The sequence below is a fragment of the Phalacrocorax carbo genome, chromosome Z (assembly GCF_963921805.1).
Source record: "Phalacrocorax carbo chromosome Z, bPhaCar2.1, whole genome shotgun sequence".
NCBI lineage: Eukaryota > Metazoa > Chordata > Aves > Suliformes > Phalacrocoracidae > Phalacrocorax > Phalacrocorax carbo.
The window spans coordinates 3261574-3275082 of record NC_087548.1 but is presented as its reverse complement, the minus strand read 5'-3'; the positions used below and the strand labels follow the sequence as shown (position 1 = coordinate 3275082).

At 45.8% G+C, this 13509-nt stretch overlaps 1 protein-coding gene across 1 annotated transcript in view; it reads right to left on the bottom strand.

Annotated features, from left to right (window-relative positions):
• MYO5B (myosin VB) overlaps positions 1-13509 on the bottom strand; it is a 160558-nt gene that overhangs the window by 45477 nt on the left and 101572 nt on the right. Inside the window, exons 18-21 of the mRNA XM_064438928.1 lie at positions 10778-10889; positions 9339-9550; positions 6471-6627; positions 3960-4199 (exon numbers count right to left, since the gene is read on the bottom strand). Of these exons, the coding sequence (XP_064294998.1) occupies positions 3960-4199; positions 6471-6627; positions 9339-9550; positions 10778-10889 (721 nt within the window). The remainder of the gene's footprint in view (positions 1-3959; positions 4200-6470; positions 6628-9338; positions 9551-10777; positions 10890-13509) is intronic.

Sequence of the window (13509 nt, the reverse complement as noted above, 5' to 3'; positions counted from 1 at the left end):
CAGTTTTAAAGATCTGGGTTCATACCACTCACTGTACAATAGATCCAAAAACCTTTACTTTCTTAAACAGGACTTTGGTGGATATTTCACTTGAGCATCAGAAGTATCAGTTTTGATCCTTCCTGGTCTTGCCGGCAAATATTTGGCAAGAGATTGTTGTCCAGACCAGAGTAGCATCCCAGACATCTGCAACTTAACCTTTTGCTGTTTCTCAGAGCTTTAGTCACCAACAGAGTCACTCCAGCTCATGAGAAACTGCTCCTTCCATCCAGAATTTTTTAGTTCATGTGAAGGCCAAGAAAAGCTTGAGGTGAACAAGCCAGAAGATAGAAGTCTTAAAAGACACAAATGTATCATTTTTAAAAGTCAATGGACTGGGGAAGTGCCGATATACAATTTTTGACTGGTTGGGATAAGCAGTAAAGGTGCAAAGTCACAGATCCCAAGATGCAACTTCTTTCTCTAAGATGTTCACCAGAGTCAAGTAAACAAGAAAAAAATTCAATGCAAAAATATGATCAATGTCTAACACAGGGTCAAAGGCTCCCGCTAGCTCCAGTACAACAGAGCTCTCAAAGAGCCTTACAGCCTGGAAAAGAAAAAAACCATGAAAGGAGAGAATTTTATCTTCTAGGTCTACACAGGTTCTTCTAGACCCAACAGGCCCCTGTACAAATGCACAGTGAGCGGGTGGATGCTGCTGTCCCCACCCATACTTGCATCAGTCTCTTTTAGATTCCCAACGGGGCTCGTAGGATCATTTCTTCTACCATCGCTCTGATCATCCTTTTGGCCTCTCTCTAGGTGACCTCCCAAAGCACCCCTCTCTCGCTGCAGTCTCAGCGCTCCCAAGCAAGATTAACACACGTCTCAAATGCAGAAACAAGTGAGGGACACGAGCAGCTTTTCCTTTGCTCCCTCGTAATGAATTATCAGTGAACATCAAAATTCAGCGTTCGCACAGTATTAAGGAATTAACATGACCAAAGCCATTTCCAAAGAGATACGTTTGGAGAGAAAAGCTTTGCCTACCGAGAATGGCAATAATGGCTCCGGTTCATAAATCGCTGCTGCTTCCCTGACCTGTAAAGGCTCCCCCAGTCTTTGCTCATTCTCCAACACGCAACATTTTATGGCTTTGTGTCCCAAGGTTTGTGTATATGATTTTACATACCAGCCAACGGAGAATTCAGTCCAGATATAAGATAAATGCACAGGAATGCTTTTTCTTGTTGTAGCTACTGGAGACGTGAGAGCGCATTTACTGTCCTGTAGCAAAACCGCTGGTCCCCACTGCAATCAGAGATTGCTCAACAGACCCTGTTAAACTTGAACTTGCTTTATTTTAAATCATTATCCAGCCCAGCAGAGCTGTGACAATCCTGGTTTCAACCCAGGTTCTGCAATCCAATCTAGTTTGTTTTGCTACCAACGGCAGAGACAACTTTATCACTGCTCCTACCCGAACTAGTTTTGTTGACAATAAATGCTGACAGAGATACTGCCGCTTGCAGAGACAGCGTAGGGAGCTCACTGTGAACCGAAATATTGGCTGCACAAACACATAACGCTGAGTTAGGCGACAGCTACACCACACACATTTTAAAAACTCACTTAACTGAAAAGAACAACAAAAAAAAGAAGAAAGTGCTCATCCCGTGCGGATATTTCAAAGGAAAACAGATTTAAAACTTTCTTGTGTGTGCAAAAAATTCCTCACCTGCTTTAGAAACTGAATTAAATACGCCCAGTTACGGATGCTAGAGCGTATGAGCTGAGGCTGACATACAATAATGGGTTTTAATGTTTTCAAAGATCATCTCTTCCTCAGGAGCACAGAGAGTATTGCATCCCTCTAGTCACGCATGAGCTAAAGTAGCAGAAATAGAAACATTTTCTTCCACGGCTAGTCAGAAAATAATACAACTGCAGCTCTCTAGGTTACCGGCAACTTCTTTTTTGTCTTAAAAAGCTAACTGGTGTTTTTAAAAGGTCATGTTTATAGATCAGCAAGGACCGAAATCAAGATACTTCAGGGGAAATATGATGCAACAAACTCACTGCTGCCAGAAAAAAATCCAGTGCACTGAAAAGAAAGTCCACTGGAACAGTGCTCATTAGCACGTCCAAAGCATCCCAGGGGAAACTCTCAGTCCTGACATGACCGTTACAATTAGCTCACTGGACAGACTACCACAAATAATACAGGGCAGCCCTTCTTTCCTGCAAAAGTTACACAGAAAGCAAAGCAAGTCCTTTAAAACGCTCTGTGCAGAGACAAAGGGTGATCAAGACAAGCTCCAGCCCATTATTTCTGCCTACTTAAAAGCCTTCTTCCCTAAAGCAGACCTTTCTGCTGCTTTCATAATCCACGACAGGAAAGCCAACATTAACCAAAGGTTTGTTTTTTTTTCATTATTGTTCCACCCCCACACTTCTCTCCTAGTAGTAAATGGCAAGGAATTGAAAAAAAAAAAGACAGAAAAATCCCATTAATACTGCTGCTCCACCACCAAGTCCAGCGGCTCGGCAGACCTAACACAGAAATTCGTGCTCATCACGAGTCCAGCCTAAATACGTGGACTTGAAATGACTCACCCTCATTAATTCCATCAAATACCCTCCAGGTGAAAGGTTATATCAAACAGGTTTCTGATAGATATATAGAAAACCTTATGCCTAAGGCTTTCTGTTCCTAAGCTACAGTTCGTCTGCAAAACCTAAGTATGCAAGAAGGCATTTTAAAATTAAACACCACGGTTTAAAAGTCAGACTCTACTGCGGCGCACGCTTTGCAGCCCATCAATAGAGCAGTGAAAGTGGCCAGCAGTAACGCAAATCCCCGGGTGTCTTGACTCTGCAGTATCTGAGCCAACGCAGAGTCATTTCTCATCAGCTTCATGGCAGGACCTCTCGCGTCATACAGGGATGGAAGAGATTTACGGCTGCGAGGAAACCGCGTGTGATGCATAAGGGTTCCTGACAACGTCCCAAACAGAAACCGCAATTACTAATAACTGGTACTACAAATAAGGAGGTATCCTGGCTTACAGAGACTGTTTCTCCTGCTTGAAAAGGACAGTTTTAAGGATATAGGTGGACGCAAATTTCCCCGATGAAATTAGTAGATGCAACTGGGTCTACTCAGTATTTCTTACACTCCTCCCTGAAGTCCTTGCACAGCACTGGAAGCAACGTAGAGGGTGTTTATCAGAGTAACTTGCACACTCATGTTAGCAGGTGGGAAAACCCTCCTCCTACACGTGTAATCAAACAACTACTTCGCAGCTCATTAATGAAACACCGATTGGCATTTCATGACGACTTCCCTGTGATCAAATAGTTACAGTAGGACCATCAAGCCATCGGCACAGGCATCTATGACTTACATCGTGCCATCTCACCCCTTGTCACGGCTCTTCTGAACAGTTGTTACATCCAGTAACACAAACACGCTCAAACTACTTTGCAAAGTGAGTATTTATCCAATTTACCAAGGTGACTCACAAGACACATGGTTCAGTACAGGAAACCGTGGCAGAGGCTCTGCACCCTTAGCGCTTGCAAAGCAGAAAGCATAATGGCCGAAGCCTGTTTGATATAGGGATCTCACATGGAGCTGGCTTGGGTTTTCAAGCAACAGCTTTCAAAATTGCCGTTTTAATCTTCCTCCTCCAAGTCCTTCTGGGCAGTTCTCACAACAATTACAACGCAGCTTTTGAGCTTATCGAGCAAGCTCTTCAGACAGCAAGGTGGAGACCCAAGAACCAAGGGCATCTGCACTCCCAGGGTGGTATTCCACCCTTACAAGTGTCTGGCCGGCAGCAGCAGAAGGCTGCCACCACCACGACATCCTTCCCAGATGTCATGGGAAGATTAAAACCTCCCCAGAAAGGACAACACAAGAGAGGCAAAGGAGAAGCAAGACCATACTTGTCCCAGCGCAGCTCAGGACATACCTGCTCATCGATCTTCCTTTGAAGCTGGACCACCTTGTTCTCCATGCCAATGTTGAGCTTCTTCAGGTGCTGTGCTGAGCGGGCCTCGATCTTCAGCGCCTTCAGCTCCTGCCTGGCCTTCATGCGCCGGTAGTAGCACTGCAGGGTGATGGTGGCACTCCTGACCCGGCGGAAGCGAGTGCGGGCCAGCCAGCCACGGGCATACTTCTGGAGGATGGTGGCTTTGTGCTCCGCCAGGATCTATAAAACATGAGACAGTCAAGGGAGAAAAGTCACTTGCAAGGCAGCGGCAGCCTTGGCTTGTCTGCAACGTGGCACTCAACGCTTCCCAATCTGCCTTCGAAAGGGCTTCTCTTCCAAGCAGGAGTGTCCTGCTAGGTGCAGGAGGTGACGGCTGGAGATAGAGACCCTTTTTTATAGGCGGGAAGGGGTACTTCAACCCCCACTCCTAGTTTCTTCCCCCCCCCGTCACTGCACTCAACTCATGCAGGCAGGGCACATCCATCCTCTCTTAGGAACCATGCTGCTCTCCAAAAAGAGACAACACGTACTTGCCCAGTGAAACAAAAGGGGATATGGTCCTGAGTTGGTGACTAGGAGACTCGATGGGGACAGAAGGCAACTCAGCTGACATAATTCATGGAATAAAACATATATTGCACCTCAGAATAGCACTCAGATCCACAAGATCCATAGCTAGCAGAATAAATAGCCGTTAACAGACACATTAACACTTAAAAATAAACTTACTGTCCCTTCAGAATCAGACATAACTCACACCAGAACAGGGTTTTAGATTTTTTCCCTGTGTTTCGCCCCTGCATTATGATAATTTATACTGCAGATAAATGCTGCCCTGGTGGGATTTCTTATCATATGGATAACCTTCAGATAAAACCCTGGGGTCCTTTCACTACAGTCCGCAGCCAGTTCTCTTGCATGATTCAATTTTTAGAAAATTATATCTGGTTTTGTGAAACTTCTGGCACTTCTGCATTGGATTTCTCCCCCAAAATTTACAGCAATCTTTTCAGTCGGTGGCAGTTCAATTCCTTCCTCTAAAACTGAAGGCTGACATATTACAGATACAACCAGCATGTTGTTAATAACTTATGTTGATCGATGCTGCAGTATTATGAGGAAAGAAATACCAGGATAACATCAAGATTACAAGACACTCTGCTGTTATTAGTTTGGGCTAAGTTGTATCAGAAACAGTATCATATCAGCTTCTCATAAATCTTTTGTTTCACCCTAAGGCTTTCTTTGCACTTGCAAATTTTAATTCAGGGTAAAGGGATTGTGTGAACTTAGGATGCCGAAGGAGTTACTCTGAAATGAGCTTTGCATGTCTCCAGCCTTGGCACTCTTACAGCTGAAGAAAGGTAGGGGTGCCCAGAGAGCTAGAAGAAACCCTGCTGCAGTGCCTTGGGGACCTATTCCAGCCTTACAGCAAAGTCTTGGTGGGCACTGGGCACACCCTGGCCCTACGGAGCATCACCTGCAGCAATGCGGCTGTTGCTGAGCACTGAATTGACACCTATATCCAACACCTATATCCAGGTGCTCTAGAGATTACAAATGTTCAGGTTTGAGAGACCTGACCTTCAGCCTACTTCTACACCTTGTGGAGGTTGGGTTGCCTTGAATCTCAGAGAGTTTAAGTGCTGGACCAGCTGCATCCCCTGCAGTGGCTTCCGATTTAAAAAACAGATGCTGAAAAAGCAGTGGCAGCACAAATTCCTGATCACCAGCATCCAGCTGCTGTTTCAGAGGACATTCCTGATCTCTCTGATGGGTGAACCAGGTGTCCAAGTAACCTCCATCATCTCCAGGAGGAGCCTCTCCCCTCCTGGCTCATTGAGCCTCTGACTTCTTAGAATATCCCCACAACCATCAATTAGGCATAAATTTAGGTGACTACCAAAGTAAGGCTGGATCTGAAGGGTGGACAGATTCCCCCAAGCTCTTCTCAGTTTCCTGACAGACAATTTCTCACTGTATCACTTGCTGTTTATCAAACCTTTACCTCCTTGCTTTCAGCTCCTGGTTTAACACAGAAAGCTAATGGAGAGAACTAATTAAAGAGGGATTTACATCAATAAATGACTTGATGCCTTCCATGACAGACCTTACTGGTCTTTCTACCATACTGGAAAGTGCATCTGCAGCACAGCTCAGACACAAATTCAGTTTGCCAGGGAGGTTTTTGCAGAGTATGGGTTAGATCAAGTGACATTTCCAGATTTCTACAACGCCTTCTGGCATCCAAATGACTAACTTCATTTAGCTGCTCCGCTGAGGTGCTGCTGCCAAAATAATTTTTGCTTGCACAGCTTTAAATGGCAATGCTGGCTATCACCGTGTGCTCTCCAGAAACACCAGAGGCAGTCAGCTTCATAAAACATCAAAACAGCCACAATAAATACATCGTCACGCTACGCCAGCGGAGGTAAATACAAAGGCTCTTCCTAATCTTTCCTAATGCAAAGACACTCCTTGGAGTCTTACCTTGCGATAAATCCTCCTGACAAACAGGCCCCGAGCAAAAGCCTGAATGGTGATGGTTGCGTTGCGGACCCTCTGGAAAGCTCGGAGGATCCGCAGCATTCGGTACTGCTTCTGGAAGATGATGGCAGCTCTCGTCCTCCTCAGGTGCTCAGCAAGTCTGCAAGCACAGGAAAAAGGTTAGCAATAAAAACTAAACTCCCCTTCTTCCTGTTGTAATAAGTTTTAAACTGGTCAGAGAGAAAACCTTTTGTCCAAAAGTAGTTTGACGGTATTCAAGAAAAACCATCCCAGCAGTAGAGCTAAGAAAAAAGCAACTTGTAGCATGTCTCCATTAGAATAATGGGAACACAAATGCAATCAGACAGCGTCCACGACACCCAGAGCACTGGAACCAGGAATCAACACACCTCATTATTCCTAAACTGCAGTAAATCCAAGTATTTTCCAGCTTTTCCCTTGGTTTGAACTCTTTGCCTTACGTACTTGAGCCAATCAACGCCCAGGTTGGCTCCATCACTTCCCTGACTATAAAAAGCAAGCGTCGCACGGGGTATCTACCAACTCAGTGAAAACGGATGCAAATTGATTTGACATTTAAGCCGGTGTGCACTGGTTTGGCAACACTCATGAGCAGAGCCCCAAGCAATTCACAGAGAGTAAATAATGAGGGATGTGGTCAGCTCTGTGCCATGTTGCTCCCGTTCTCCAACTGAATTCATGTTCAATTTGCTGTTACACAGATTAATAAATGCCCATAAACCCTCCATTTATTTTAATAATTAGCTTGTTTTGCTGAATTTATGATTCGTTTATTGCTCTCAGCATGAAGCATTATATAGATATCTGATCCACTTCTTTATTTCGTGAAATGCATATCAAAACTAGAAGAGCCATATCAGACTGGCTTATGTATTCTCTTCGTCAAGGATGATGGTTTCTCATTAGGACCCGCTGAACCAGAGCTTACTAAAGAGGACAAGGGATGGTCTGTTTCCAAAAAGGCAGTCATTCAGATAACATCCGTCCCTACAAAACCAGCACAAAGTAGTGAACTGAAAAATCGTGTTGAAGAAACACTGCAGCAGGTGGTTTCTGCACAACTGCTTCCAGCCTCTCTTTTAGCTCATACCCCGTCACTTCAACATCACCAGGGATTCCTCCTCCCCTCCCTTAGAGGGATGGTTGGCTGACGCAAAGGTTAAATACAACGTCCAAGTCTGTAGGTGTGCATGGAGAGCCCACCTGAGAGGCGAAAGTTAATCACCAACTCCCCCTTCTTCTTAACCTTCCTCTTATTACTTAAGTCTCATTTGCCTTGTCTTCAGGTGAGCTGTAAGACTGCCGAGAGGGACCTGCAGCCACGAGCCTAGAGAAGTACGTAGGCCTCTGAGGACAAGAAAAATCTGTGCTCGGTTTTAAATAAAAATCACCAAACTGCCCAGCTTTGCTCATTTGAGACCTTCTCAACCCTGGATTCTCCAGGAGGTCAATCCCTTTCACAAGAGCAAATAATACCACAAATCCAGTTAGCATCTTCGATGACGGGGCTCTGAGCAACCTGATCTGGTTGAAGATGTCCCTGCTCACTGCAGGAGGGTTGGACTAGACAACCTCCAACCCACACCATTCTACGATTCTATGATTATTCCAAAATACAGTGTGATTTAGAGGAAACCCTTGAAGGAACATGGAACTTTTTCACCTTTGGTTGCTTTAACAATCAACAGAAATCGACATTCGTTCAGCAGTCAGGAGTGAAGTGACTTGTGCAGGAGCCTTGTAGCAGACAGGCAGCATCTCATGCTGCCCAAGTGCAAGGAGAATTAATTGGGCTGCAGATTAAGTAGCAGCATTTCTGATGGGCAGATGCTAACTCGGAGCCAGGGAGAACATCGCTGCTCAAAACCAAGCAGCACAGCTAACACACCGCAGCTTCTCTGAGCAGAAAACAAGAAGGGAAACAAAGCTGAAACGACCCAAATCTACTTGTTCCTATCTGCAAAGTGCCTGAAGCCAGCTTGGCTAGATGCAGGAGAAGGGCAGCGTTTGCCATGAATAAGGGTCACAAAATGCAAGGTGACCTGTGTGTTGGGATGCTATTACACTGCTTTATTGCTCCCTCACACCCACCCCACATCTGCTCCCAGCAGCCTACTCTCCAGTACAGCGTTATCCACAGAAATCCCAGCAAGCCACCGACACGAGGAAGCTTGAGGTTCCTGCACGCAGAGAGTTAAACACTGAGCTCTATTATTCTGTACTGTGAAACAGCCCAGTTGCCAGTGATTTGGAGTGATTTTTCTCATTACAAAGGATACAGCAAATCAATTCTGAGAACTCCCCTTGCACACCAAGGAGGCACAAATCTGGACCCTGCAGAAGAGGAGCGCATACCAACTAGCAAAGTGCTCACTGGCTGATCCAAACTCCCTTTGCCAGAGGAAGTCCCAGAAAAATTTTAGTTCTCTGAAACACTTTCACCTAAATATCTCGAAGTACTTTAGTCATCTGATTACAGCCTAGCTGTCTATGCTCTAACCTGGGCCCAGCACCTAGAAATTAAAACAATACAGATACGAAATCGAATTGAGACAAAGAATTTTGATCTCTTGCCGCCAAATAAAGCTGGAGAGAGTGACCAGGAATGAGTCCTGACTTTAGCAGAGAAACCTTCACCACAGTGGTACCTCGTGCAGAAAATGGGTCTTGTTCTCACAGGGTTGAAAGGCAACACCTCAATGCTTCTCCTATGAAACCCCCAAGTATAACGTCTACTAGATGGAATGGACTGAGAATACAAGTGCCCAGAAGCAGTTTTCCACTTGACCTCCCAGCTCGCCCTTTCTCGGAGGGCTTCCTAGGACCCACCTCCGTGCCTGGTGCCCACGTGTGTAGCGCTGGATGATGATTGCAGCTTGTCTCAGCCTTTTGTACTTGACCCTCTGCAGCCAGCCCCGCACCGTCTTCTGAATTATGATTGTGGCAGCTCTGAACTTATCTGCTCGCAGTTTCTCCAGATATGCCACCTGGCCTGCACGGAAAAAGATCTTGGTACGTCCAAACTGGAACTTGTCTGGATCCTTGTCAAAAGCATAAAGGAAACTAAATTTAATTAAGGCAAACATTTTTTTTTTTCAGTCTATATTGCTCAGTAGATACAGATTTAAAAAAAAACCCACTTTGAATCAAATTTATCAGCTCACATCTCTTCTTAACTGGGTGATGAAGATATTATTAGACTCCAAACTACTTGACCTTTTATCTACCCATTGAGGGATGCAGCACTAGGATTCAGTCTTAAGTTCCACATATTTCGAGAAATTTTGAATGTTTTTTCATTGGTTGGGTTTTTTGGGGGGTGTTTTCTTTTAAGTTAACTAGAGCAATATAATGCCAGAGGACTTCAAGAAAAGATTTCTTTCTTGAAAAGATCAAGGCTTACATCTGCAAAGTCATACACGCACTGCAAATGGCTCTGCAGCTCAGACAAACACTTGGTGCATAAAGAGAACAGCTTTTGCAGAGAGGAACACGATGGAATAAATTCCTCAAAATCCCACAAGGAAAACAAGGAACAAAAATTAAAACCTGGCTAAGACGGTCTGCACATTCTGGGTGCCTCAACAGCAAGAAAACAGGGAGAAACCTTTGTGTGCACACTTGCAATTTAAAAATATTGCACGAGTCTGCGCAGCGAGGTTTTGGTAAGGGGGGGGAGTAGCAAAGACTTCTTATTTGCTTGTAGATATAAGGGAAAAAAGTCGTAATCTATAGGATGCTTTTTCTACATATGAGTGGCCATTAGAAGTCTCCCATACATCAAAACAGGGCAATTATTGCCTTCTTCTCTTACATATTTGGGCAAAGAGACATTTAATGATGGGGTGACAGAACCCACTTTGACTAAGATTCAAGACATTGTACACAGTATCCAAACGTGGACATCTAAAATATGCTCCAGCTATGGCTACCAAAAATGCAGGAGTAGTTGGAGGGTGAGTTTCCTGGACATGGCCAGTTATTCACGTACAGTCAACCCTAAGATACTGTGGACTTCACAGCATCTAATTGGTATGTTCACTTTGACTGCAATCAAGAGATCCCATGTCACGCTTGCTCTCGCTACCTCCTTGCAAGACTACCTCATTTTGGAAAAAGCCTCAGGCTGCCTAGGCTGAATAAACACCTGCACGAGCAACACGTAAAGTAGGAGCAGGAACAATCATATCAGGAGCAATTCAGATCACATCAAAGCAATGAGTTTCAATGCTGTAAAAATCATTGCCAAAGATTTGGTCCCAGCTCACCTTAATGAGGTCTTCCAACAAGGTCTGACAGATCTGCTTCTTGTCGTGCTTAGAGAGGTCTCTCTTTTTCATAAGAACACGATACCTATTGAAAAAGTCGTGGTAGGACCATCTGAAAGCAAAGCATACACGAGATTAGTCTGCATGCTGGACATCATTTCACAGAATCATAGAATCATTAAGGTTGGGAAAGACCTCTAGGATCATCAAGGCCAACCCCCAACCCAACACCCCCAGGCCTCCTAAACCATGGCCCCAAGGGACACGTCTGCACGCCCTTTGAACCCCCCCAGGGACGGGGACTCCCCCACCTCTCTGGGCAGCCTGTGCCAGGGCCTGACCCCTCTGGCAGGGAAGACATTTCCCCTCATCTCCAACCTAAACCTCCCCTGACGCAGCTTGAGGCCGTTCCCTCTCGCCCTGTCCCTGGTGACTTGGGAGCAGAGACCGACCCCCCCCTCACTCCAGCCCCTCTCAGGCAGCTGCAGAGAGCGAGAAGGGCTCCCCTCAGCCCCCTCTTCTCCAGGCTAAACCCCCCCAGCCCCCTCAGCCACCCCCCAGCACACTTGTGCTCCAGACCCTGCCCCAGCCCCGCTGCCCTTCTCTGGACACGCTCCAGCCCCTCAAGGCCCTTCTTGTCCCGAGGGGCCCAAACCTGAGCCCAGCACTCGAGGTGGGGCCTACCCAGGGCCGAGCACAGGGGCCCCATCCCTGCCCGGCTCCTGCTGGCCACACCAGTGCTGACACAAGCCCAGGGGCTGGTGGCCTCCTTGGCCACCTGGGCACTGCTGGCTCATGCCCAGCCGGCTGTCAGCCAGCACCCCCAGGGCCTTCTCCGCCGGGCACTTCCCAGCCCCTCTGCCCCAGGCCTGGGGCGTTGCCTGGGGTTGGTGTGATCAAAGGGCAGGACCCGGCACTTGGCCTTGTTAAACCTCATACATATATCACACAAATATACCTCATATTATATACGGTAAGTGTGTGCATGCGTGTGTGTACATATGTATATACACACACACACCCCAAAACTGGCCCTGGGGAAGCTCGCTTGTGACCGGCCACCAACTGGATTAGCTCCGTTCACCACAACTCTCTGGGCTTAGCCATCCAGCCAGCTTTTTACCCAAAGAGTACACCTGTTTCCTTAAAATAAAGCATTTGGAGCGAAAGAAGAATCAAAATATGAAACTTATATACTGAAGGATCTCTCACCACTACGCTCAGCATGGACTGAAGACACCTGAAAGGAACTAGGTCACCCCACACCTGACCCCCAGTCTCAGCCCTCCCCTGCCACTGAACGATCTTATCGGTGCATTTCTAGCCTGGAACAGAAAGGCCATGGATCACCTTGTTTTCACTGCTCCTGATGCGCTTCCCAAGATGCTGCATTTTACCACTCAAATGCAACAACATCATTCAATTCGGAAAGGAGATGCTAATTTTGAAGAGATCGTGGATCTCCTGATTTGGCCAAAAGAATTTTAAAAAGCAGTCTTGATACAGTGATAGAGAAAAAATCAAATAGAAACTCTTCCATATTTTGCTTTTCCAAACTCTGTTGAATATTAATTGGACTCAGTTAATTCACTCCACGTTGAGGTCTGTGGCCGAGATCCTTAAAACAAATGCAAAATCTTTGAAAAGACAAAGCAGCCCCTTGGAAGATGCCTCACTGTCACGAGCAGTGAAGTTTCCAAACACGCCACACTAATTGAAGGAATTAGAGCACTGTGTCTAACTGCTAGGAAGTATCATCTCCTGCTGTCGCTGTTAGATGTAGAGCCTGGAGACTGGATCCTGAAATTGGTTCAGCATCTGCCAAGTTTCAGCCTTCTCCGTATTAACACAGTGAGTTTATGTACCCCTCAAAACCTGAGTTTTCAATTAAAACACTAGGCATTTCCAGCACCATCAAGTATGGCCGTCGTTATTTCACAAACATATACACAACAAACGTCAAAGGAAGATGGGACAGATTTGCAGAGGTTTTGTTTTCTGCCCTGGCTCAATTAAACTGTCTGTGACCCAGACCCTCACCTGCACAGATGTTCTGGCAGAGCACGGGAGCACCAAAATGGGAACACATACACTGTATGAATAGCAGCCATACAGAAACCTCTTCTCATCCCAGCAGCCCCATGCATGCCTTTATTTTAGTATTTTTACACCCATTTCTTCCTATTTTTCCACTTCCAGAGATTAAGAGAAGGGGAAGAAAGGCAAAATAAATTGCAAAGGGCCAGAGCAATGCTTGTGACTGGTCCTTACACCTGGCCAGGTGCAGTGGTGGGGCTGGGTGTGATCTCACACCACCTGAGCACCTCCCACGTTCAAGGCTGCCATCGCTATAAAATACTTGATATAATAGTTCAGCTGGAAGGGACCCTACAACCATCATCTAGTCCAGCTGCCGATATGATCTCTAATGAAACTTCTTGAAGGCTGGAAGCTGGGATATTTGGCAAGACAGGTATCCCCGAAATATAACACTTCTTTCAAAATATGCGACCGACAGTTTCACATCAGTTCAGAAAATGCAGCAGGGGAGGAAAGCCAGTTTGATTAAAAGCAATACTCTAATTAAAAGAACACAGTAGAAGAAAATGTGTACGATGAGAAGGAAGAGAGAAAAAGCAAAAAGAAACGGACCAGGAATTGCCACGCGATTCCTGCATGGACACGCTGCACCCTGGACACCTTTTACAAAGAATATGGGAATGGCAAAAACT